The 26,724-nt window shown below is 41.7% G+C and overlaps 2 protein-coding genes across 2 annotated transcripts in view; both read left to right on the top strand.

Annotated features, from left to right (window-relative positions):
• pparaa (peroxisome proliferator-activated receptor alpha a) overlaps positions 1-26,724 on the top strand; it is an 82,633-nt gene that overhangs the window by 12,626 nt on the left and 43,283 nt on the right. The window contains exons 2-3 of the mRNA XM_056587966.1: positions 5,824-6,086; positions 8,129-8,295. Of these exons, the coding sequence (XP_056443941.1) occupies positions 5,888-6,086; positions 8,129-8,295 (366 nt within the window). The 5' untranslated portion in view covers positions 5,824-5,887. The remainder of the gene's footprint in view (positions 1-5,823; positions 6,087-8,128; positions 8,296-26,724) is intronic.
• Positions 32-1,799, top strand: LOC130380685 (uncharacterized). Its single transcript, XM_056587975.1, has 2 exons — positions 32-1,408; positions 1,451-1,799. Exon 1 carries the CDS (start codon positions 271-273, stop codon positions 937-939), a length of 669 nt encoding a protein of 222 aa, XP_056443950.1. The 5' UTR covers positions 32-270; the 3' UTR covers positions 940-1,408; positions 1,451-1,799.

Here is a 26,724-nt window from a genome sequence, read left to right as displayed (position 1 = left end):
TTCACTTCATATCTCTCGGACAAAACAGAATATGTATCCCTGGGTGGTGCTATTTCGTACATGCACTCTCACTTGTGGTGTCCCTCAAGGATCAGTCCTTGGCCCCACCCTCTTCACGCTAAACATGTTCCCCCTTGTTCGTGTCATCAGCCGGCATGGAATATCTTTCCACTGCTACGCTGATGACACTGAACTCTACGTAAAAACGAACCCAACCCCTCTCCAGCCCTATCCACACTTTCCACCTGCCTGGAGGCGATAAAGTTGAGGATGGCGGCTAACATCCTGCAGCACAATGGCTCAAAAACGGAAGCCATTCTTGTTGGCACTCCACACGAGACCCGGTCATCCACTATCACCAGCATCAGCTTCTCCGGCCACGACATCCACCACTCATCCTTAGTCACTAACTTCAGTGTCAGAATGGACCGTCACCTGACCTTTGAGACCCACATTCAACATCTTTGCAAAACCTCCTCCTTCCACCTCAGGAACATTGCAAAACTCCGCCCCATACTCACTCTCCCCGATTCTGAAAAACTTGTCCACGCCTTTGTCTCCTCCAGGCTGGACTACTGCAACACACTCCTCATCAGGATCCCCAGCAAGAACATCCAGCGGCTGCAGTACATCCAGAATTGTGCTGCCAGGATCCTGATGGGGGTGCGGAAGTACCGCCACATCACACCCATCCTCAACCCCTCCACTGGCTTCCTGTCCAGTACAGGATTGAATTCAAGATTTTCCTGCTGTCCCACCAGTGCCTCCATGGCACTGCCCCCCTATACCTCAAAGAACTCATCACCCCCCATTCCTCCTCACGCCATCTCCGCTCTGGACAGGCCAACATCCTCCAGCTTCCGAGGACAACGCTCCGAATTATGGGCGATCGCGCCTTCTGCTCAGCTGCACCCACTGTGCGACTGTGGATTCTTTTAAAGGTCCCATAACATGAAAATCTCACTTTATTTTCCAATAGCTAAAACTTGCGTTTGGTGTAAAACGAGCACTAGCTGTTCTGCTCGCCTTTGAAAAAACGGAGGCTCAAGTGCGCTGATTTGGAATGTCTGTATTCATGACGTCATCAGGAATCTCAGCTCCTCCCCTTACTCTGCCTGGCCCGCCCAGAGACGTTGGCCCGCCAATGAGACTCGACCATGCGAGCGCCACGTGTGTGTGTGTGTGTGTGTGTGTGTGTGTGTGTGTGTGTGAGAATACACACACTGTAACGCAAGTGTTTCTTGTCGGTTCTTTGACGTGTCTTGTATTTCCACAACGAGACTGTTGTGGGGGTTATCTGAGCCATGGTTGAGAAGGAATTGGGGGAAAGGAACTTTGGCTTTGACTGGCTGAAGTACATGAACTGCGACATGCCGCCGGTTGCCGCGAGGCACCATCGCCCGGCAGCGTGCAGCCGGCAGCAGGCAGCGCCCGGTTCAGTCGACTTCAGGTTGATGTGAAAGTGGAAGAACCAGAGACGTCGCAGAACCCGACAAAGTCGTTTGTGATTCATTATATCGTCTGGAGGCGCACACAGCTTTTGGCCGTGATAATATGTATTAAATGATATAGATTTCTATGTATTATATGATATTATAGAGCTCCAGGACTGTAACGCAAGTGTTGTACACTTCCTTGTTATTTGGATAACCGTTCTGTCGGACTCTCGTCTCTGGTATTTCTACAACGAGACTCGTATTGGGGGTTATCTCAGCCAAGGTTGAGAATGAATTGGGGGGAAGGAACTTTGGCCTTGACTCCCTCAAGAACATGAACCACGACATGGAGGAGAAAGGGATTGTTGGCGGCGAATGTCTCCAGCTTGAGACCCGCTGAGGGACCACCGCCTGAGGCGGAGGTGCCTAAGCGCTGCCCGGCAACGATCCCTTTCTCCTCCTTGTCGCGGTTCAGTCTACTTCACATTGATGAGGACGTTGAAGAACCAGGAACGTCGGAGGACCCAACACGGTCGTTTGAGATTCATAATATCGGCTCACACAGCTTTTGGCCGTTATAATATATATTATATGATATAGATATCTATGTAGGCTATATGATAATATTTAGATATAGAGCTCCAGGACTCCCGTGTGTTCTAGAATATTTACAGAACACGGCTAAAGGCTGTGTGCGCCTCGCCATTGCGATACATCCACTGTAAACAGAGCGCATGGTACCGTGGCTGCAAGCTGCTCAGGGCCACACCCCCACCCTCCTCCTTGACCCGCCTCGCTCCTCCTCATTTGCATTATAGCTACAGACACCAAAACAGCGCATTTGGGGGAAGCTCAATGTGCGACTGGCTCGGAGTGGCTGTAACTCTGCACCACGGCTGAATTTCGGGAACGTCTTTGAATACTGTGTTAGTTGCCCACTAATACCTATATTAAAGAATACATAAAATAGCATGACCTTTAAAAAAATTCTGATTTTCTTTTTAATCAAATTACTCTTTTATGTTGTTTTTATCTTTTAACATGTGCATTGTAGCACTTTGAGGTCATTCAGTTGATGCGTTATAAATAAAATGTATTATTATTATATAATATATCACGGCCAAATGCTGTGTGTGCCTCCAGATGTTATTATGAATCTTAAAAGACTGCGTTGGGTTCTCCGATGTCTCTCCACATCAATCGAAATACAGATTGAACCACGACATGGAGGAGAAAGGGATTGTTGCTGTTTGTGGACTCCCGAACTCCCGCGTTCGGGAGCTCCAACCAGAGCTCCCGCCAGAGATCTACCGCCGGAAGTTTCAACACTCCGCTCCGGCGGAAGTCCGGGAGCTCAGCTCCAGGAGACCGGCGGGAGTCCGCAAGTCTGCAAGCAAAAAAGATACCTTACCCATGTCGCTGTTTAATCTGGACTTTGGGGAGTCAAAGCCAAAGTTCCTTTCCCCCAATTCCTTCTCAACCATGGCCGAGATAACCACCACTATGAGTCTTTACTTGTTGTGGAAGCACCGGAGACGTCGGAGAACCATATCTAAAAGCTATCTATTCCTTTTTTTGCAAAACCGACAATGCCACAATTCTTAAGCGGGAATTTAACCGTGGATGGCGGATTGAACGGTTACATTTTATATTGAGTACTGCAACATCCGTAGTCAACACCCATGCACACATTATTGGTCAAATCGATGTAATTGTCGTCTATGTAAAAAATCGATAACAATAAAAGGTATCGACAGATACTGTGTGAATACCTATTACAATAGACCAGGGGTTTTCAAAGTGTGAGAGAGTGAGCCACCCCTCAGAGAAAGAAAATTCAGCTGAGCCCCCCCCCCCCCAATTTTTTTTTCTAAATACCTGTGTTTTGAAAGCTATTTTAATTATTTGACACATTTCAAACATCTCCGATCATAATTTTAAAACATTTGGAACATATTTTTGAAACATTTGAAACAAATTTTCTAACATATTTTTTAAACATATTTCTGAAACATTACAACATCTTTTTGCGTTTTTAAACAACACAATTTAACAACTTTATCTTAGTATGTTTTTGCTAAACCTTTTTTAAATACATTTGAACATCTTAATCTGAGTAAACAGCCAGTTTACAGATTCATTCAGGGTCCCCGACTCTGAATTATCTGAGTCGAATCAGATCTGCCTTTTCAGTCCAGAGATTCGACTATTCGGCGGGGTTTGTTTACCGGCGTTGCTATGGTGACCTAAATTATTATAAGCAACTGAAATCGACGCCGGTTTGAAACTAAAACTGTGATTCTGAAAAAAGTATAAATGCTATCAAAATTCCGTTTAGATATTATTGAAGATACAAGTGTGGAGATTTGTTAAATGGTTTGCACGAAGATAAATGGTTGAAAATTGATTTAGTTATGTTACTTCTACAGTGGAAGTACGACTGATGATTTGAATCATCGTCTTTCAGGGTTTTTTTCGGGTTTATTTTTTTCTCACGTCGCGCCCTCCTTGAAGAACTCTGGCGCCCCCCAGGGGGGGCGCGCCCCACAGTTTGAAAACCACTGCAATAGACTAAGTATGCCTATAGGTATCCTTGATAAACCCCCCACCTCCTCTATAATGACGAGAGTGCTAAATGATGACGTGACCAACAGTCCATGACTGGCAGTGATGACTTAGTGGGAAGGGACTGCTTGGCTCGTAGCTTGCTGGGTGATGACTCCACCACCGCCACACCCCTACACTGCAGATTTCAATCATACAGTACACATACCTTAATCAGAGAGGTTGTTAACAGAGTTGCATACATATTTGATTGTTTATAACAAGTTATTACATAATATTGCCAAACTCCGGCCTACACTCACCCTGGCAGATGCAGAGAAGCTCGTCCATGCCTTTGTCTCCTCCAGGTTGGATTTCTGCAATGCACTCAACGGGATCTCTAGCAAGAGCATCCAGAAGCTCCAGTACATACAAAACAGCGCTGCCAGGATCCTGATGAGGGTGCACAAATATTCACATCACCCCAATCCGCAAATCCCTTCACTGGCTCCCTGTCACATTCAGAATTAAATACAATGTCTCCCTCCTCACCCACCAGTGCATCCACGGACATGATCCCCCTACCTCCAGGAGCTCCTCAACCCCCACACCACCTCATGCACCCTTCGCTCTACATCAACACACACCCTCAGACTGACTAAGACCAAGCTCCGCACTGTGGGCGATCTGGCTTTCTCCGCTGCTGCCCCAAGACTATGGAACGCCCTCCCTGACCACCTGAAGGCCCCACAGACTACAGCTTTTTTTAAACGAAACCTTAAGACTTATATTTTTAAAAAAGCGTTTTGCTAATTTCTCTTTTGCTGTACATGCATTATATGTTTTAACAACCCTTTATATTATTTTTTGTCTTTGAAACTCTGCAGCACATTGATATTTTCAAATGTAAAGTGCTCTACAAATAAAATGTATTATTTATTATTATTATTAATATTACTAGATCTGTATATCCCATATTTTAGATGGGCAGGCTAATGATAACATGACGCTGACATTAGTTCACCTTGGATTTTCTAAATTCTAAATTTAAATTCTGAAAAGGTTCCATTGGTAAGAACACGTTTATTTTTTAAATGCTTAAATAGGCAAAACTACAATATCACAAGTAAGTGCTGTGTCCTATTCGGTTACGGGAGAGCTTCAATGTAATGCTGGTCGCAGAGCATACGAGCCACAGAGCACTTAGTAGAAAGACGACATGTGTCAGAAGATTCCAGTTCAGGTCTTGTTCTGTGTGATGCATGGCGCCTTCCTTTAACCTTCAACTGAGACAGCCTAACCAGGCAGCATAACCTAACTACACAAAACATTTTGGAATTAAGTATATTGTCTATGGGTAGCTAGCTGGATGCAATAACTAAGTGAAAGAAACAGCAGTGTTTGAATAACAGCCTTCTTTGTTTATTGTGATAACGAAGCAGACAACTTATGTTGGTCCTTGTTCTCAGCATGCTTCCTCTGAATGTTTCCAAACTAATACGTAATTAGTGTGTTTCCTATACTTGCAGTTGTAATGGCATTGGCCATACACTGCCATGTTGCCTATGTTTGCCACCTATTAAGGAAATTATTGAACTTGAAACAAAGCCATGATTTGTAACCTTCATCTGCTATCTAATACTATTTATTTGAAATACTTTGTGCACATTAGATAAGTGTCTGGTTATTGACTGAATGGTTAAAATTCTAATGAAAATCGGCCAATTAAGATAACTGAAATGTTTTTTCCTGTCGCACTTGCCTGCAATGGAAGTTGACCCAATCTTATTATAGGAAGCAATTTTCAAGCATTGCAAATGGCTTACTGTGTGTCCATCAACAGGTATGCCGATGCATCCAGTTAGCTGACGTGTGCAGGCACCCCCAGGGTCCTTGTGCCCCCCTCTATGATGGTGGACATCCCAGGGGAGGCGCACAGCCCGGCTGCCCGCCTCAGGTTCTCCATGCTGGGCAGCCCTCTTTACGGAGACCTGCTGGATGACCTAGAGGACATATCACGCTCCATCAGCAATGATACACTGGGTTCACTGGACCTACCAGACCTTCAGAGCACTGGGCCAGGCTCGGAGAGAACCGTCATACTGGGTGAGGCGACACAACCTTTCTCCTATGCCTTGGAAAATGGTCTAAAGATCTAAACGTGTCTGTAGGGTAATCAACACGTCAGGACTCCAATCAGTTCATCAAATCTACTTTTATTTTGAACAATTGCCATGTGCATTAAACTTTCATGTGATCAACGATTTGCCTAGAAGTTTTGTTTTAGCCATTTATCAGACCAGGGTAATGGTTTTTTTCTAGTTTGCATGACATTCTGCGAGGTGCTTCAACCAGGATGCACACATTTAAAAATAATTAAATGGTTGGACACATGAAGTGAAGAGTTAAACAAATAGCTAAATGGTTAAAGTTTGATTAAATTTAAGATAATATATAGAATAGATGAGCTATTACAGCTGATAGTATGAAATGGTTGAATCAAGTGTGTGCGCTTCTGCAATGCCTGCGTGTGTGTCATCACTTGTAGTAACCAGGAAGCGTTATTGACGTACATCTAGTTCGAGATAAGCTCACAAAACGATAAGGCTTGTAGGGTTGGACTCCTTGGAGTCTCTTTCATATGGCGTTTAGTTTGTGTAGATAATATTATGACGTGAAAAAGATTGTTTACGTATGCATTTAGCTTCTACCGGGAGTACATCGGATATGTAAGAAGCAGCTAGCCTCTAGCTATATAAATGGGTCTCCCAACAAACAAACGCCGATTTGTAATAATCATGTTTCCCATTGATTAATCATTTTTAATTGATTGGACGTCCGAAATGGTTGGCTTTTGTGATTGCCAAGCTAGTTGCTATCACAACAGCTGTGATCCGCTCTAGCCGAGGTTGGTGCGTGTGATGTGATGGCGCACCTCCTCGGCAATAGCCGAGGAGAGCCATGCAACAGCCAGGTCCAGGCTGTTGCACTTTTTTCTTCAAGGTTGAAATACAGCCAAACTGCTGAAATGTTTTTTCAACCGGTAGCTCTCTTGCGGTAGCTCTCATGCGCCTAATTGACGACTAACTGTTGTTATCACGTGACACGCTGCGCAGATCGGATCATATTTCTTTCTCCCCTCCGATATCTGATCCAGCGTAATGGGCCAATATCGGAACGATACCGATGCCGTGGATCGGCCATTATCCTAGACGGTTGTCAATTACAGGTGACCGCTGTATTTTGTTGTGGCCTGTTCCGAATGTTTGTCCACCTTTTCGTCATCCGCATGCATACAATGACACAAATGATATTGATGTGCAAGTACAGTGAATTGCTTGCTGTATACATAAGAATCCACACTTCTACAATGTTCACTTCACAGCCGTTCATTATTTCATCTCGCACTTGGAATGGTGAATGCTTTGAAAGGGTTCTTGCACAAGCTTTGACGTGAACACGAATGCAAACAGAGCAAAACAAATCCTTGATATAACTACTTTGAATCCTACTTTCTCCTGCAACTTTAGGTAGAATTTAGGTAGAACAATCAATCATATGACACGTTGTGTAGAATCATAGTTGATTCAAACCACAACTTTCAGATTGCAGGAAAATCTGCCAATGCATCTTTAAATAAATAGCTTAGCAAGTTGGATTTCAAAATCTACCTTAGACGATCTAAGACTTTATAACGATCTAAGACTTTATGACGATCTAAGAATCTAAGACTTTATGACTATCTAAGACTTGCCTAACAAAACACTGTCACCTTTAAGCTGGGGTCATGACCTTAAAGGGGACATATTATAACACCAGGTTTGAGTGTGATTAGCCTTACAAGCTGTTTCGAAAATCTGCCCCTTATGACATCACAAGTGGGCGTGTCCACCTAGATGTGTGCTGGATAGATCAGTCTAGCAGCCTACCCAGTGGACTGAAGTAAACGTGGCTCATCTATCCAGCACAGATCTAGGTGTACAGGCCCACTAATGATGTCAGAAGGGGCAGATTTTCATGTGTAATATGTCCCCTTTAACCATTGACCTGGGCAGTGGCCTGCATTGTGCCAGTGCTATGTATATTTGTGGCATCATTGGTAATACCCCTTTCTCTCTCTCTCTTCTTCCTCTTCTTGGGTGGTGCAGACAGCCTGACCCCTGCCTCCAGTCCGTCCTCTGTATCCAACAGTGCGAATCCCGGTGGCGAGGAAATGCCCTGCCCCCTGACTCCTCCCCCTGTCCTCCAGTGCAGAGTGTGCTCTGACAAGGCGTCGGGCTTCCACTATGGGGTGCACGCCTGCGAGGGCTGCAAGGTGAGACCCAGACCCAGACAGATCTAGAGATTTTAGTGCTCCGTGCTCCAGCCGAGCAGTATCTGGAATTGAACCTCCTCATTTTTTAAGTTACATTGTCATTTCAATCGGGTGATCGAATAGCTCTGTGTTTGCATTTTGGCTAAAAGTGCATTTGGCCTTTCAGTTTTCTTTATCTGCTATAACCATTATCTTATTAAGCATGTTTGTGTCAATTTGTTCCTTCCCCTCGGGCAAATGATGGGGGAAGCCAGGCAATGTGATGTCAATGTCAAATTGCTTTGCGTCATATATTTAGGTGTAGGCTAGGCGTTTTTATTCATATTAGTTCAAATTAATAATCAAACATAATTTTATGATTAATTATGAGTTACAAAAATAAAGACATTCAATATTGTATGATATTATGTATTGTGTGACCCAACACATACATACAACTGCATATACATGTACATCACTTTCATGTGGGTGCTTCAAATGTAGTGGTTGGGAGGGTAGAAGGTGTGTGTTTGTCTGTTAGGGTTTCTCCAGGTCGCACACTAGACGAGCCAGGGGGTCCCACATCGGGCATAGTTTCGTCGAAGGAACACACCTAAAACGCACACACAAACACACCTCAGAAGATATGATTTTAGGTCTGGTGTTTGATATGAGTGGTAATGGATTAGCTTTGAGCAATGCTGTAGGCTGTATGGCCGCGTTGTGAGTGGTCTCTGAGCTTCTTGGAAACACAACCTGTACCAATTAAAGGGATAAGCAGAGAAATCTCTGAATTGGTCTTTGTGTCTGTAGTTTCTGGTAGGGATCGACCGATACAGATTTTTTAGGGCCGATACGATACCGATATTTTTTCATCAGCCTTAGCCGATACGCCGATACCGATATTAAGAGCCGATACTGCCTTTGCTCCCTCAATCATAAAAATTACACTGATAACAAATGTTACAAGTCTCAATTTAAAAAAAGGAACATTTATTCAATATAAAAAACAATATTTAACAAATAGTAAAAACAGGTGAGGTAGAACAAGTAAGAACAAGTAGATGAACAATATTTAACAAACATTAAAAACAGGTGAGGTAGAACAAGTAAAAAAAAAATAAATAAAAAAAAGGCGAAAAAATATCGGCGAAAATCTGCCGCGTATCGGCGATACCGATACACGTAAAAAACGCGAATATCGGCCGATAATATCGGCCGACCGATATATCGGTCAATCCCTAGTTTCTAGGTTTATGTAAGGTGCCTTAGAAACCAGCCAGACTGACTAGCCCCTCGAGCTGGGTGAGGCTGCACACATGCACTATATTGGGCCATTGATTGAACAGACTCAAGGACAGAGCGCTGACATGTTAGAATTCACCACCTGCTCTGTGTTTAACATCTCGCCAACTCTCAAAGAAACAGTTACAGCCACATCTATCTGTGTGTTGGTGCCGGAGGAGCCCAGTTAAGCCATCCAGGTGGCATGTGGGAAGAGCATCTGCTAGAGTCTTTCTTTAGGTGATTCAGATGAGTTGTGCATTGTCATGGAAATTCCTTTGAGATATTGATTCTAGGACAGATGATACTTCTAGTGCAAAGTTGAGCTTTGTATTAGAAGTATAGCTTTTAAAATAGTTTGAGAAAATGTACTTGGTTTAATATATGCATACACCAGTCTCCTCTAGCAGAGTGAGCCCGGAATACAGTTTCTTGTCTTCTTTTATTTTCTTTGAGAGTTTCACCCCCTCCACGCAATTCTATAACCTATACATCATGGGTGAAATGTTAACATAAAGGAGTTTTTCTCGTATAGATACTGCTTCGTATAGATACTGCTAAAGGGGAACTTAATCAAACTAGTTAACAGAAAAATAAGTTTAAATGTTAAAACTAAGTTATGGATTTTACATCACAGCATCCAGAAGGGTAGTTCACTGGGTTATATATAGATATAGATGGATATTATAAATATATTTGAGAGGGAGAGAGAGTAAGTGAGAGTATATGCTGTAGTTCAGGTGAGGTAGGGGTCAAGCTAGTGGCTCTCCTGCGTAACCTTTCCCCTAGTTGGCCTTCAGCCAAGAGGAGCCAGCAGGAGGACATTGGTTTGTTCTACAAACACTACACTTCACAGTCAATGGTTCTGCTTAAAGGATTAATACAGGATAGAAAACTTTTGGATTGTTACAAAATGTCTGACATCGATGTACAATACATTTGAAGTCTTTTTTTTTGGAAGTGTAATTGCTTTGTTTGCTGTTGGTATCAGGTTTTATACAAATGTATCTGGTGTGCCATTTTACCAACTTAACAAACGTCTGTACACATCAAATCAGTACCGAAATCGGTGGAACTGATTCTGAAGATGTGTACAGACGTTTGAAAAGTTGTGTGGTATATAGTGGCTTCATTAGGAAAGAGATTTGGGAATGGACGTTGATGTCCCTACCAATGTCAATGGACAACTGAATCGGAAAGACTGTTTAGACCAGGGGTTCTCAAAGTTTTGACAACTGAGGGCCAATTTAGGAACCGAAAATTTGACTGAGGGCCGACAAAGGAAAATAAAAATTGGCGGGAAACGCCGCCAGCATCCCAGTGGTCAAAAAAAACATTGCACCGTGGACCTCTGGGAGTGAGGTCAAGTGAGGTCTAAATCACGAAACTGAGGTTCAGCCTTTCAAAGTAATGTACAGTCGGATTAAAACTAACAAATGTAAAAGGATTTAATTGAAAGCTAGAGAGTCGACTTTTCTCTTTATAATCACCTTATTTTTGTTTAAATTAATATATAATAATAAAAAAAAGAAACTTTTTTTTTTTATTATTATTTTATATAACTTACATAATTATGTATGTCATTGCGGGCCGCCAGGAATGATTCCGCGGGCCACCATTGGCCCGCGGGCCGCACTTTGAGAACCAATGGTTTAGACGGACGGGACTAGTGGTGTCCTTGACTCATAATCATCATAGTGGTGTCTGATTCCTCCAGGCAGATCCATCGAAGCCTGATCGTCATAGTTGGGTCTGATTCCTCCAGACCCATCGTAGCCTCATCGTCATAGTGGGGTCTTATTCCTCCAGATCCATCGTAGACTCATCGTCATAGTGGGGTCTAATTTTTCAAGCCAGACCCGTCGTAGACGATGGTCGAATCACAGATGATCATGATGACTTTTACGTGGTTTAAATGCTTGAAAATAATAAATTAGCTTATCAGGGAAACAGGCAAAATGTTATTATTTAGTCATATAAATACCGTATTTTCCGCACTATAAGGCGCACCGGAGTATAAGCCGCAGCAGCTAAATTGAATGATGTGTACTTATATAAGCCGCACTGGACTATAAGCCGCAGGTGTTTTAATGTTTAATTACCATTAGGGCTGGCCCGAATGCCATTTTTCTGGCTTCGAATACTCGTTGGTTTTTCCAAGCAAATATTCGAATACTCGTTCCAGAAAAAAACACCATCAAAAACAACATTAATAATCCCCATATACTCCCTGGAACCGATTTTGACAGTATCTGCATATTTTGTTGAATATTTAATAGCTTTTGAACGTTAATTAGTAGGCCTAAGTAGGTTGAAGTTCCTTAGTTTTTCCCCGTGAAAGCGAACAGCTGTTGTTCCGTTCCAAATCAGCTGTCCTCTGCCATCTCAGCCCTTACGGGAGCTTTTCAATTCATCCTGGAACGTGCATCTTTTCAGGGAATTTGTACAATTAATCCATAACAAATACCGAATATTGATTGTCTTATGTGTCAATATTATATCCATTATATTGTCCGGGTATTCCCAAGGCGCTCACGCTCTGCAGCAAGCCAGTCACAGTTGATTGGCGCGGCGCTGTACAGCGAACGTGAACAAACACCTAAGCTAAGGTTAGCATTTCGTGGGAGCGTGTCTATGTTCCCCGGATCCTATGTTCCCCGGGTCCTATATTCCCCTCTTTGTATGAGACTGGGGAACATAGGACCCTTTTTTTTAAAAAGGGTCCTATGTTCCCCGCTTTTCCCAAAAAGGGTCCTATGTTCCCCGATATGTATGTGACCAGGGAACATAGGACCCTTTTTAAAAAAAAAAGGGTTCTATGTTCCCCGGTCTGTTACTTTTTCCACCATTACTGCCAAATTCCGGCCGAGATAACTACCATTGCATGTCTTTACCTTTTGTGGAAGAGGGAGAGACGTCGGAGAACCTGACGCAGTCTATTCATACACCGGTAAACAAACCCTGAGAAGCCCAATCCCTACGAGAGCTCCCCGCGCTACGGCCACCTGGAGGCGCACAGATCTTTTGGCCGTGATATTATTATACAATTATATTATATTATATAGGCCTACTATTGTATAAAGAGCTCCGTGAGTCGCAAACGGCAACAATCACTTTCTCCTCCATGCTGGAGTGCACTGCACTGAGTTGGCCGGTTGAACGCTGATTGGCTGTTACGTTACACATGTCACTCAGTGGCCACGCTGTTGAACGCCGATTGGCTGTCATCACGCGAATGTCGCGTCAAAGTTTAAATATTTTTAAACATTGATAGATTGCGGGGAACATAGGACCTTTTTCCCAGAAAAGGGTCCTACGCTCTGAATACTAATTTAAGCATCGAATACTAATTTTCCGAGTGGCCGTTAGCTTTAAAAATCCATAGATTAGCCGCACTGTTATATAAGCCGAAGGATCGAAAAATGGGGAAAAAGGCGCGGCTTATAGTCTGAAAATGACGGTAGTTTAATCTCTATGTATATAATAGTACAAATGGTAAATATGACAATAGTTTCCCTAGACCCATCCCTCATTCACCCTTCTTAATATCTTCAATAATTATTCACAGGCTGAAGCTATTCATGGACACGGTTATGTTTTGCTCCTCCTTTTTGAACAATATACAACACGGATCATATCCTTTGTGCAAATGATATAGTCTACAACAGATCATATTTCAAACTGGCCATACTCACCCACTCTGATGGCTGTGGATGCACACAAACCAGACACAACACACACACACACACACACACACACACACACACACACACACACACACACACACACACACACACACACACACACACACACACACACACACACATATATCCGTTTGTCGGGCTATAGGGAAAATTTTCAATTTTTTGCTCAAATCAGACTCGACATAGGTTTACGAGGACACCGGGTTCCGGTGGTGCTAGAGCTACAAAAAACATAGGAAAAATCATGAAAAAAATCTGCGAACCTATACACGACTTAAAATTAAAAGATTTTCTTTGCACAACTGAGATATAAGAAATGGCTGTTTTTCAGACTTTCTGGTAGTTTGTAAGGACTTCTCTGTAACGGTCTATAAGGACATTGTGGTATACAAGGTCAGTGATGTCATCATAGACACACACCAAGGATAACCTGTTTTGAAAGGACACAAGGTCTGTAAGGACAGGTCACTATACACATACACCAAGTATAACCTGTTTTGAAAGGACAGATGGTTTATAAGACCAAAGTGACTGAGGCACACCATTATAATAATATGGAATATATTAAGAGGTCTATTTGGTTTCTTTGTTGACCTCTGTTGTGCATTACAATTTGGCACATAAGTTGAACTAAGTGTAAATAACTCATCACATCGAGACATCATTTGCAGATGATGTACAGTACATGAGGAGCACAATCACTCCATTCTACACTTCTTCCTCTAGAAAACATCAGTTCATCCAATCAAACTCTGTCAAGTTACAAAAGTTTACAGATAACACCACGGCTCTTATCTGATGGGGTCTACCTACCGGTGGGCCAAGTGTCATTAAATCAACTAGGACAGTGGTTTTCAAACTGTGGGGGGCGCCCCCCCTGGGGGGCGCCAGAGTTCTTCAGGGGGGGCGCGACGTGAGAAAAAAACCCCAAAAAAAAAACCTGAAAGACGATGATTCAAATCATCAGTCGTACTTCAACTGTAGAATCAATTTTCAACCGTTTATCTTCGTGCAAACCATTTAACAAATCTACACACTTGTATCTTCAATAATATCTAAACAGAATTTCGATATCATTTAAAATGTCTTCAGAATCACAGTTTTAGTTTCATACCGCTTCGTTTTCAGATGTTTTCATTGAAGACATCAGCCCATTCTGATACACCTACTTCTAGACATCGTAACTCATTCCTTTTTCAACCGTTTACCATCATTCAAACCATTAAACAAATCTACACACTTGTATCTTCAATACTATCTAAACGGAATTTTGATAGCATTTATACTTTTTTCAGAATCACAGTTTTAGTTTCAAACCGGCGTCGTTTTCAGTTGCTTATAATAATTTAGGTCACCATAGCAACGCCGGTAAACAAACCCCGCCGAATAGTCGAATCTCTGGACTGAAAAGGCAGATCTGATTCGACTCAGAAAATTCAGAGTCCGGGACCCTGAATGAATCTGTAAACTGGCAGTTTACACAGATTAAGATGTTCAAATGTATTTAAAAAAGGTTAAGCTAAAACATGCTTAGATAAAGTTGTTAAATTGTGTTGTTTAAAAACGCAAAAAGATGTTGTAATGTTTCAGAAATATGTTTAAAAGATGTTAAAAAATTTGTTTCAAATGTTTCAAAAATATGTTCCAAATGTTTTAAAATTATGATCGGAGATGTTTGAAATGTGTAAAATAATTTAAATAGCTTTCAAAACACAGGTATTAGAAAAAAAAATTGGGGGGGGGGGCTCAGCTGAATTTTTTTCTCTGAGGGGGGGCTCACTCTCTCACACTTTGAAAACCCCTGAACTAGGAGCATAACACAAAAACAGTGCTTGCATCCACTAGGACGAACTCAACCCCACCAGCACATATCATTGCATCCTTGCTCCCTAGTATTATGTCCTGAACCAACTGCTAACCTGCAATCATGTTTCTCTCACTTTCTGATCAAACACAATAACATTTTACTGAATGTTTTGAATGGATCTTGTCTCCAAGATAGGGTGTTCCTTCTCCTTGCACTGCAGGCACTGCCCACTGGTGGCAGTGACACCGTTTTCAACAAAAGGCCTCAGATGTTTCATCACGGCTCGTATCTCCTCACCAGACCATGTTCTCTTCGTACACCGCCTTGATGAAACACGGAAACCTGAACAATTAAAAAAAAGATTAGAAGATAAAAAAAGATGTACTTGCAAGGATGTACTTGCAGGTAGGGATGTTGCTGTTCAAAATTGCAAAACAAACTGGAACTTGTGTAGACAAAATGTGTGGTAATAAATTGACTAGATCTGCTAAAAATGAAGTTGGATTGTTTTCATTAACGTGACATTTCATTACACTGCTTGTTAAAAACTAAATACACCCAGCTTCTTTATATGATTTATGTGTGTTGACTGTACATTACACAGGCAGAGTTCCCCTGGTCATCTAAAAAAAACCATTGCACAGTATAAAGGTATGGGCTTAAATAGCCTGTCTGCCTACCAATCAATGGGGAATATGAGCCCCTTCAGGACGAAGCTAGACCCCTCCGCTTCGTGTCGGGGTCCAGTTCGCCCTGTCTGGGCTCATATTCCCCATAATGACTAGCGTTCTATACATTATCCCTTACATATGTCTAACCAAACATAATGTAAGTGTTGACTGCACATTGGCAAGTGTGCCTAGTGACCGCATTTAATTAATACCTTGAGTAACTGAGTCAGCGAGATGAGGTGAACCAGAAATTACACAGGCAGAGTTCCCCTGGTCATCTAAAAAAACATTGCACAGTATAAATGTATGGGCTTAAAGAGCCTGTCCGCCTACCAATCAAAAACCATGGGTATAGAGGGGATACATGTAAAACTGTAATATATTCTACTACCATGCACATGACAAGCAGACAGCCATTTCTATATTATAATAACTATGCTCATGGCAAACTTGTTGCCAGAAGTTAACAACATTTACTCAAAACTGTAACTGACCACTGGCAAGGTCTGCTGAGAACACAGAGGATGACACCTCCTGGTGCTGGACACCAACTTGTTCAATCCCCTCTTTCGCAGAAGAAGTGCCACTTTGACCGCTGACACAGTGCATCTAAAAATAATGAACAGCAATATGCAAAGATGAACAGGCATCAACTGGTACAGATGGGAATACTCCATACAGTATGTGCAAAGACAGAATATTTAAAAAGATTTAGCAATCATTTTGGATAAGGGAGGCATGTCACTGCATAACAAATTTCAGCATCAAGCCGCAGGAAACAGCTGACAATGCACCATATAGGTGAACATTGATGCCACAAGTAAGAATGTGTATTAAAGAGAAAAAAACACTATTCCTTAACTAGCCACTTTACAAGCAAGTGCTGTAGTTTCTACATCTGTATGTGAGACAGGGGAATATTCATGTTATGTGAGGACAGTTTGTAACACAGACAACCTCATGGTATGCAAGGACACTGTCCTTTGGACTTTTAATGACATCCTTGATCAAACTCTAAGTCTTGCATTATTGAACTCCCAGTGTATGGCACACTCGGAAAAAAAACTGTGTTGAGAGGACACCATGGTTAGTAAAACCATCCATATGGATAAGGGAGGCATGTCACTGCATAACAAATTTCAGCATCAAGCCGCAGGAAACGGCTGACAATGCACCATATAGGTACACATTGATGCCACAAGTAAGAATGTGTATTAAAGAGAAAATAACGATATTCCTTAACTAGCCACCTTACAAGCAAGTGCTGTCGTTTCTACATCTGTATGTGAGACAGGGGAATATTCATGTTATGTGAGGACAGTTTGTAACACAGACAACCTCATGGTATGCAAGGACTCTGTCCTTTGGACTTTTAATGACGTCCTTGATCAAACTCTAAGTCTTGCATTATTGAACTCCCAGTGTATGGCACACTCAGAAAAAAAACTGTGTTGAGAGGACACCATGGTTAATAAAACCATCCATACTGAATAGAAGACATTTCTATTATTGAACTCCCAGTGTATGGCGCACTCAGAAAAAAAACTGTGTTGGGGGGACACCATGGTTAGTAAAACCATCCATACTGAATAGAGGACATTTCCACTGTAGCTGCAAGATGTTTACTAAAACACTGAAAATTGTGTTCCATGGAACATCACAGTACTTCTAACCATTGGTCAATTTCAAAACACAGGTAAATTCAAACTCACCTCACAAGCAGAGTAATTTGGCGCAGCTCTGGATGATTGACACCCTGATCTTGATTCGGTCTCTGTACAAGAGAACACAGGGAGATTCAGTGCTCGACTTTCCTCAAGTCATAAAACCACATATAGGCATAACATACTCAACTCACATCCCTGACAGATGATATTCTACTCAAAATGTCCATCAAGACATAGAAAAATGGCCTGATATCGCCACATTTTTCATGCTGCAACCTCTTAGCAGGCATGACATGCATTGCCAGAAGTTAACAACATTTACTCAAAACTGTAACTGACCACTGGCAAGGTCTGCTGAGAACACAGGGGATGACACCTCCTGGTGCTGGACACCAACTTCTCCATTCCCCTCTTTCGCAGAAGAAGTGCCACTTTGACCTCTGACACAGTGCACCTAAAAAAATGAACAGCAATATGCAAAGATGAACAGGCATCAACTGGTACAGATGGGAATACTCCATACAGTATGTGCAAAGACAGAATATTTAACAAGATTTAGCAATCATTTTGCATAAGGGAGGCATGTCACTGCATAACAAATTTCAGCATCAAGCCGCAAGAAACAGCTGACAATGCACCATATAGGTACACATTGATGCCACAAGTAAGAATGTGTATTAAAGAGAAAAAAACACTATTCCTTAACTAGCCACTTTACAAGCAAGTGCTGTAGTTTCTACATCTGTATGTGAGACAGGGGAATATTCATGTTATGTGAGGACAGTTTGTAACACAGACAACCTCATGGTATGCAAGGACACTGTCCTTTGGACTTTTAATGTCATCCTTGATCAAACTCTAAGTCTTGCATTATTGAACTCCCAGTGTATGGCACACTCAGAAAAAAAAACTGTGTTGAGAGGACACCATGGTTAGTAAAACCATCCATACTGAATAGAAGACATTTCCATTATTGAACTCCCAGTGTATGGCCCACTCAGAAAAAAAACTGTGTTGGGGGGACACCATGGTTAGTAAAACCATCCATACTGAATAGAGGACATTTCCACTGTAGCTGCAAGATGTTTACTAAATCACTGAAAATAGTGTTCCATGGAATATCACAGTGCTTCTAACCATTGGTCAATTTCAAAACACAGGTAAATTCAAACTCACCTCACAAGCAGAGTCATTTGGCGCAGCTCTGGATGATTGACACCCTGATCTTGATTCGGTCTCTGTACAAGAGAACACAGGGAGATTCAGTGCTCGACTTTCCTCAAGTCATAAAACCACATATAGGCATAACATACTCAACTCACATTCCTGACAGATGATATTCTACTCAAAATGTCCATCAAGGCATAGAAAAATGGCCTGATATCGCCACATTTTCCATGCTGCAACCCCTTGGCAGGCATGACATGCATTGCCAGAAATTAACAACATTTGCTCAAAACTGTAACTGACCACTGCCAAGGTCTGCTGAGAACACAGCAAGGTGCTGGGCACCAACTTCTCCAATCCCCTCTTTCGCAGAAGTGCCACTTTGACCTCTGACACAGTGCACCTAAAAAATGAACAGCAATATGCAAAGAAGAACAGGCATCAACTGTCCATTTCACTCAAACCCTTAAGTGTATGACACTCAAAATGATGTAGACAGGGGAACAAAGTGTTAAGTGATGACTATCTGTACCGACAAAGATTTTCATGGCCATATGTGGCATAAATGTTTCTCAATCAGCTATAGCACACCATTGACAACTAGATAAAACATTTAGTCAAACAGTCACTGACCTTCAATACAGACTGTGGATGGCATGATTTGGGCTTGGAAACGGTCTTTGATAGACTCTTGGGCAGCAGTGCTTGTAACAGTAGGGGCAATCTACAAAACATTCAGATAAGCTTGCTGTCATCATCTGGGAGAGAGACACGATTGACTAAATACCAGATTGAAGACCACCAAGATGTGACTTCTCACCAAGCAGTGACTTCTGTTTTTTGGTTATGATTGTTGACACTTACAAGCTATAGGTATTGTGTAATCTCTGTGGCATCATGAAACTGACACAGCTTAACACAAAAAGATGATTTCATTTTTATCAAGATGTCAAACTATAGGCTATATTTTTTAAACCTTGACACCAATTCATAGGGGAAAACAATCAAAATGACCTACCTCTTTATGCCAGGGCCATTCTTTCCCACCATAGTCATAAGTGATTTCAGTTCCTGCCATAATTTCCTTCAGTGCAAAAAGGTAGAGATGTGGCTTCCCATCTGCTTCGATCAACTGCAATTTGGTGCCTTGTGCTCATCGTTTACCAGTCGTCCAAATGACCCATCTACAAGTGCTCCATCAATGCTGCAAACGTACAAACATCATGCACTAATCAGACGTTTATAAAGACACTTTTGAATTGTACTTTAATTTGTAAGCAACTACAGTACACTAATGCCAACATCCAATACTAGTATAGATGTTCGATGCACAGTTGATGCAAGTTAAAGTGCAACATGAGATCTTTACTTCAGAAATCCTGACTTCTCACTATAGTAATCTAAACATACAGTATTAGTCATTCTGAAGCTACCACCATGTCTTCTGCTTCCATGTGAAGTCAATCATGAAGATCGAACATGCATTGTGGTACAGTTTACGTCTATGTTCAGCTTCGGCTGCATCAATGAGCTCCCCTCTATACTCGACCACAAAGTCTCCTTGATTGAAAACAGCTAAAGTGAAGATACCATGACCTGCAGACACAACCTTATTAGAGTAACAGGGGTAGCAGACTATCCATTGGATACAACTCAGCACTGCAAATAATCACATAAAACCGAATTATTCCTATAAATTGCTACAATGCAACGTTGTGCTATTTTTCTCAATTCCTCATGTACAATAGATGTCCAAGTGTAGAATACAGCAACAGACAGGCCCACTATTAACTAAGATATTATTTAAATACTATTAACAACTTTAATTTATATTGATGTTTGTACAATTAATAGTCATAGACTGAAAACCACTGGTCACAATATCAATTCAAGAACCAGTGACGTGTAACCCTGTACAGTGTAGCAAAGTCACTCACCTTTAACTGGATTAATATATTTGATTTCTAACATTGAATTCTTGTCTCTTCCTGCAAGGATTATTTTATGTATGATATTTATGAATCTATTTATTAATTGTTATTTATTATTATTTAGCTGTGTAAGTCTGGTTGGCTCTACCGTCTCGTTGTCTTTGTGGCAATGACAAATAAAGTACTTTGAACTTTGAACTTTGAAGGATGTGATTAGTGGCATCCTGAAGGGGAGTTCTCCGTGGCATGATGGAAGTTACTAAGGAAATTAAGAACAAAAATGTAAACTACAACACAACTTCACTACTTTTCATCTCACTAATACCATGGATATTCAAACAGTATGCTCAGATACTAAATGACAATGTGTCTGCGTTGGCCGATGTCGTGGCAATTTCTCTATCAGAGTTTGCGTCTAAGACAGATGAGATATTTAGATGCAAAAAGCACACAATACTGTTGACAATAAGTGGTCATATATATTTGTAATAAAAGTACGAACAAAGATACATCACAACATGCATCAACAAACAATATAACATTACAATAATCTGAGGCCTCAGATGGGAGCTTCTCTTTGCGTGTTACTTCATACTCTAAAGGTACGGGAGAAGTCCACTGAGTGTTCGAATCAATGAGTTCTTATTCACTTCGGGTTGGGTACTGGAGGGGGTGTGTCCCCCAATAAACCAAAAGGCTTTGTTTACCAGATGGTTATCTTTACAATTGAAGCTCCCCTGGATGTCATTTGGAGGGGTCGGTGGCCATGCCATGTAACCCTTTTGCTTCGTTGACGCTAGCCAGGAACTCGAGGAACAGGCCCATACATCAGGATTGCATGGCAGATGATTTACAACACACGAAAACATAGGAAACAGGCAGGCAATAAAAATGCATCACACGACCCTTGAAGGTTCACCCTTTAGATGACCCATAAGGAGAATAGAAGGCAGGCAATATATACATCATACAAAATAGTAACAAAACTTAAGTTCATAGATAGACCAAAAACGTAACAACATGTAGATTTTCCATCACACCGACTAACTTTTTTTAGTTAGGATATTGATGCTGCGCGCCTCCTATTTGCAACGGAATTTGTTTAAGATATAAAAACATTTAATTTAACACACAAGCACTTAAACAGATATTTTCGTTTTTAAATAAATATTTGGAAACGCAAAATGTTAGCCGAACATGTTTTCCGCAGTGTGCCTCTCTGGCATTGAGCGGGTCTACAGGATCGCACTCTGCACAACCCAGTCAGTAAAAACGTGAACGGTCTCGGCCCCGTAGGCATACGCCTCCGTAGTCAACGCTGTCCAAGCATCGGTGGTGATGGCAACTTTCTCCGTTAAGGACAGGATCTCACGGAGCGAGGCTGCTGCTTCGCTGTACATCTTCTCCAGCCCCACAGTCATAGTTTGGCGACATGGCACTGTAATCTGCCTCGAGAAATGCGATCAGATCGCGGAAGTCCCGTCGCTGGCATAGGCTACCGTATTTAAAATAGCATGCATATGCATTAGTTATATTCTTAATTTAATTTACAGAGCAATCGCTGCAATGTTTTTAGCTTAACTATAGAAGAGACTAGGAGGATGAGTGTGTGTCTGATGGCGGGGGGGGGCATCACGATGGAGGGGTCAGCCATCACGATGGACGATGACATCGTCCATCGACACAACTCTAGCGCTGGACATTAAGCTTGCCAAGCCATAACCTCTGGCTATACTTTCCTCACGTGGGAGTTAATGTTGGGCTACTTAATATTTAGTCCATTAGTTTTCTAGATGGGCGCGTCCCTCTACCTCTTCAAAGAAACTGGAACAATTCAGACTTCAAATAAAGTTGAACAACATTGATAGTCACCATTGTAACCCCCTCTCCCCCTCCCTCAATACCACTGTGCCGTTCGTGGTTTAGGCTAAGCGTTCTACCAAGCTAATACTAAGCATAAATAGCAACGTTTTAATGTAGTTTGCTTGCGGAATTTACGTTAGTAAAAGTCTAACGCCTCTGATGAAAAGCAAACAAAAACAAAATACCTTTTCCGCTAGCTGCTAGCAATACTCTAAATACAATAGTGTTAATCTTACCAAACCATTTCCATTTACCATTTCTTACCTGCTCTCCACAACGTGCATTTCCAGAACTCCCAGCAAATTAATCTGGTAATCAGAGACGTAGTAGCTCTCTTCTATCCAGCCAATCAGTGTTGAGTTAGCGTCTAATTTCGCGCGTTGTGTATAATCTCCCGCGTTTGTGTATAATTTCCCGCGCTTGTGTGTCGCAGCATGCAGGGACCACGACCACCGATAGGGGCAGTGGCGGACACACAAATATACAAAATATGTCAGGTTTTTGGTACATAAGGACTTTTGAGAACCACTTTTTGGGTATTAAAACATGCTGAGAAAAGGTTTAAGAAGGTTTATTTTTATGAGGACAGCAAACTGTCCTCATATACCGGAGGGTCCTCGTAACTCTTTGAAATGTCTTGAAATCTGTCATTATATGCCCCAAAACACACACACACACACACACAGACACAGACACAGACACACACACACAACAGCTTTTTTTTTTTCACACAATTTTTTTTTTTTGAATGGTGTGCATGTTTACATTGTTCACTCCATTTGACCTCTGTTCAAATCCCTTCACTTGATTTCAGCCATTTAACATTGCTTTAAGTCTTAAACTATGTGGCTTTACTAAAACATGTTTCAACCTCACTTTGCACTGCAGCACTCACCAGCAGGAAATGCATTTTCCAGTTAGTATTCTGCTAAAAACACCTACACAGCCAAAAACACTCGCACTTTTTTACTTTGCGAAAATTACACTGTTTGACCGAATGGTGGCACTATAGAAAGCATATCTCTGGCCCACTTTGACTTAGTCATTCAAATTGATCAACATATGTCTCCTCATGCTGAACAACTTTGCCTCAAGAACCTATAACTTCCGTCTGAATAGATTTTCTGACATTTTGAATTTTGTGAAAAACTGAAAAAAACCAAGGATCATAGTTTTATCCTTGGAGACAATATCTATGCAAAAGCGTTTGGTTTAAAACTTATACTAGATTGCTCATATCAACATGGAGTCTCCTATGATCTCCTATGACACAAAAAATGTTCAGGGTAAATTCTGAAAAAGGTGACATCCACACGTTTTCTATCAGGGCGTGGCCTCAAAATGTTCATTGCCTGGGACTAAAATGACCACAGATCCGAGACGAATTGTTCGATTTGAGCAGGAGAGTTATAACTGCTCAATGTGATGTCGATTGATAGAACGCCATGGCCGCCAGAGCCCACATTGATCCAAGTAAATTGAAGGAACCAAATCAATCAATCATCATCATATAACTTTGTGTAGGTAAAGGCATATGGGTCAAGATAAATTGCTCCAAAGATTTCCCAGATTGGGGGTTAGGGGGCGCTATAGCAATCAACTGAAAATGCGGACTTTGACCCCTTTTTCTGATCCCGTTTCAGTCATGAAACTTTTCCCATATGTGCTTCCTCATGGTGAATAAATCTCCCACAATAACCTATGACTTCCGTCTGATAGATTTCCCGCCATTTTACATTTTGTGACATTAAAAACCACAAGGATCCTATTTTTTTTTTTAACTATATAAAAATCCTTTAGTACCATATGCACCTTATATCTGACTAGAAGTGAAGTCTGTACAATTAAAAACATAGCCATCAGGAGCAAATAACTACGCAAAAGGGTGTGGTTGAAATTGTGTGTATACTGAAATGCTTATATCGATATTCAAGATGTACTCCTTTGGGCTCCTTTTGTAACTTTGGACAACCACTGAACTTTGTGTGCTTGAAGAAATATAAGTCAAGGTTAACTAGGCTGCGTTCATCCAAATAGGACGTTAGCAGGGGTGGACTGGCCATTGGGCGTACAATGCCCGGTGGGCTGACACACAGTTTTGGGCTGGGGCTGTCATCATTGAATCAAAAAAAGTATATACTAAAGATTTTTTTTCGACGTGACAGTATTTGAGACACGAAACGCGGCCCATTGGTCGATTTCCTTGAAGGATATTGGGCTAGTCCAATGAAATCTCTCAGCCCAACCCTTCCCTCCCAATTGACCAAGGTTATAAAATTTTTACATTTGAGCTGACTGGAGTTGGGGAGAAGTGAGTGTCCGTCTGAGGCTGTCTGTGGATGATAATAAACCACAAAAGCGCAAGGGGCCTGTGAAATTAACGATGAAAATGTTTTGGGATGTATGTACATCTTCACTAAATACTATCTGGGGAAATTGAAGGCTGAAAGTGTGCAAATACTCAACATAGGAAATTGTTACAGGGCTTATTTTATTCATTCAGACTTAAAACATGCATAGAAGCCTAGTTTTGTGCACAGCCTCGTCCTTGCTGGTTTTGAGGTGTGTGTGTGTGTGTGTGTGTGTGTGTGTGTGTGTGTGTGTGTGTGTGTGTGTGTGTGTGTGTGTGTGTGTGTGTGTGTGTGTGTGTGTGTGTGTGTGTGTGTGTGTGTGTGTGGTGTGTTGCCTTTTATAGCCTTTGTTTTCAAATAATGCAGACTTGGTGTCCAACTTCATTGTTATTTTAGCTGGCTTTAAATAGTATAGTATTGTTTGCAGGTGTTACAGCTTACAGTTATCATGTAATATCAGTGAAACATTGCTTTGCCAAAAATGGATGATTAATCATTGGTAGCTTTCAGCTTTCAGGTAACTTTCATCATGAAAGTTCCGTACCGTATACATTTTTTAACATGGTTACTTTCTTCCATGCAGGCAACTCCGCTTTATTTTAATTTTTGCACAATGTGCACATATATACTCTGGTATGTCATGTTCCTCCGCATATCATATGAATAATCATGGTGGGCCGCCATGGCCAAAAATGCCAGGGCCTTTTTTTCGTCCCAGTCCAGCTCTGGACCTTAGCGGACGATACAGCAATCTATTGAAAACTTTGAAGAAGCATAACTGAAAACTAAAACATAAAATAACCACAGGTTGTGAAGCATATTTAAAAATGTGTGTTTGAGTAGATATATTTTAAAAATACTTTTTTCTTTGGGGTCTGGGAGTGTTCCTTAGCCGTAAATGCAGCAGTACGGCAGTAGCAGTACTGCTTCAGGAGGTACAGACAGATAGGATGGGCCAGTGGCATGGATGGACTGGCAGTGGAGGTTAAATAATACTGACTGATGTGTCCACGGATGGCTGAGTCTGTCAACCAGGTCCCTAACTGACTAAAGCCGTGAATTCATGTATCGGTGTGCGACGTTGAACATTTTTATGGACACTACACTTTGCTTGTCCTGCCAGATTGCAGGACAAGCAAATAAGATCTGATAAACAATAGAGGTGATCAAACTGGAGGACAGAGAAGCCAGTTCCGTGCCTGAGGGCATTCAACCAGTGCCCTTCACTATGTACACACGCACGCTGTGAGTAGGGCAAGTGCCGGAGGGGGCACCAAAACATTCTATTGATTAGCCTATTGATTATTTAAATGTAAGATTAAGCCCAACTCCAAAATGACGCTTTTAAATGTGGGGACAAAGAGCAACACATACTTCTTAAATGCAAACTCCGGAAGGCAGTTAATACAGCTAAAGCCAACTACAGAGTCAAACTTGAAAACAAACTCACAACATTAATGTTGTCTGGCAAGGCCTACAGGTGATCACTGACTACAAGACAAAACATCACGTTCTTGACTGTGACTTCTCCCTGCCAGAATGACTTAATGACTTTTTCTGCCGTTTTGAGAACAATGGTGCCCAGACAAGTGCTTTCCCGCACCCGCTGTGGGATGGGCACTTTCCCTTTTCCATCCCAGAGTATGATGTCCGTAGACTGCTATGGCATCAGAACATCAACAAAGCAGCAGGGCCTGATGGTGTGACACCGGTTACACTAAAGAGTTGTGCAGACCAGCTTGCTTCCATACTCACTTCCATACTCACTTACATCAACTGGTCTCTTAACACGGCACACAGCAATGGTACCTGCATGTTTTAAATCAGCTATGATCATTCCAGTGCTCAAGAAAAGTAACATAACTTGTCTTAATGATTATAGGCCTGTTGCATTTACTTATTTTGTTATGTAGGTCCTTGAGCGCCTAGTTTGTAGGTACTTGATGCACATCACGCTAGACCCTCACACACAATTTGCCTACAGGGCTAATAGGGGAGTGGACGA

Source organism: Gadus chalcogrammus, chromosome 4 (assembly GCF_026213295.1).
Source record: "Gadus chalcogrammus isolate NIFS_2021 chromosome 4, NIFS_Gcha_1.0, whole genome shotgun sequence".
NCBI classification, from domain to species: Eukaryota; Metazoa; Chordata; class Actinopteri; order Gadiformes; family Gadidae; genus Gadus; species Gadus chalcogrammus.
The sequence above is the reverse complement of the archived record's forward strand: the minus strand, read 5'-3'. Positions and strand labels throughout refer to the sequence as shown.

Excerpts from the sequence above, each read along its gene's own strand:
- LOC130380685 (XM_056587975.1), top strand. The coding sequence starts at position 271 with ATGGCGGCTAACATCCTGCAGCACAATGGCTCAAAAACGGAAGCCATT.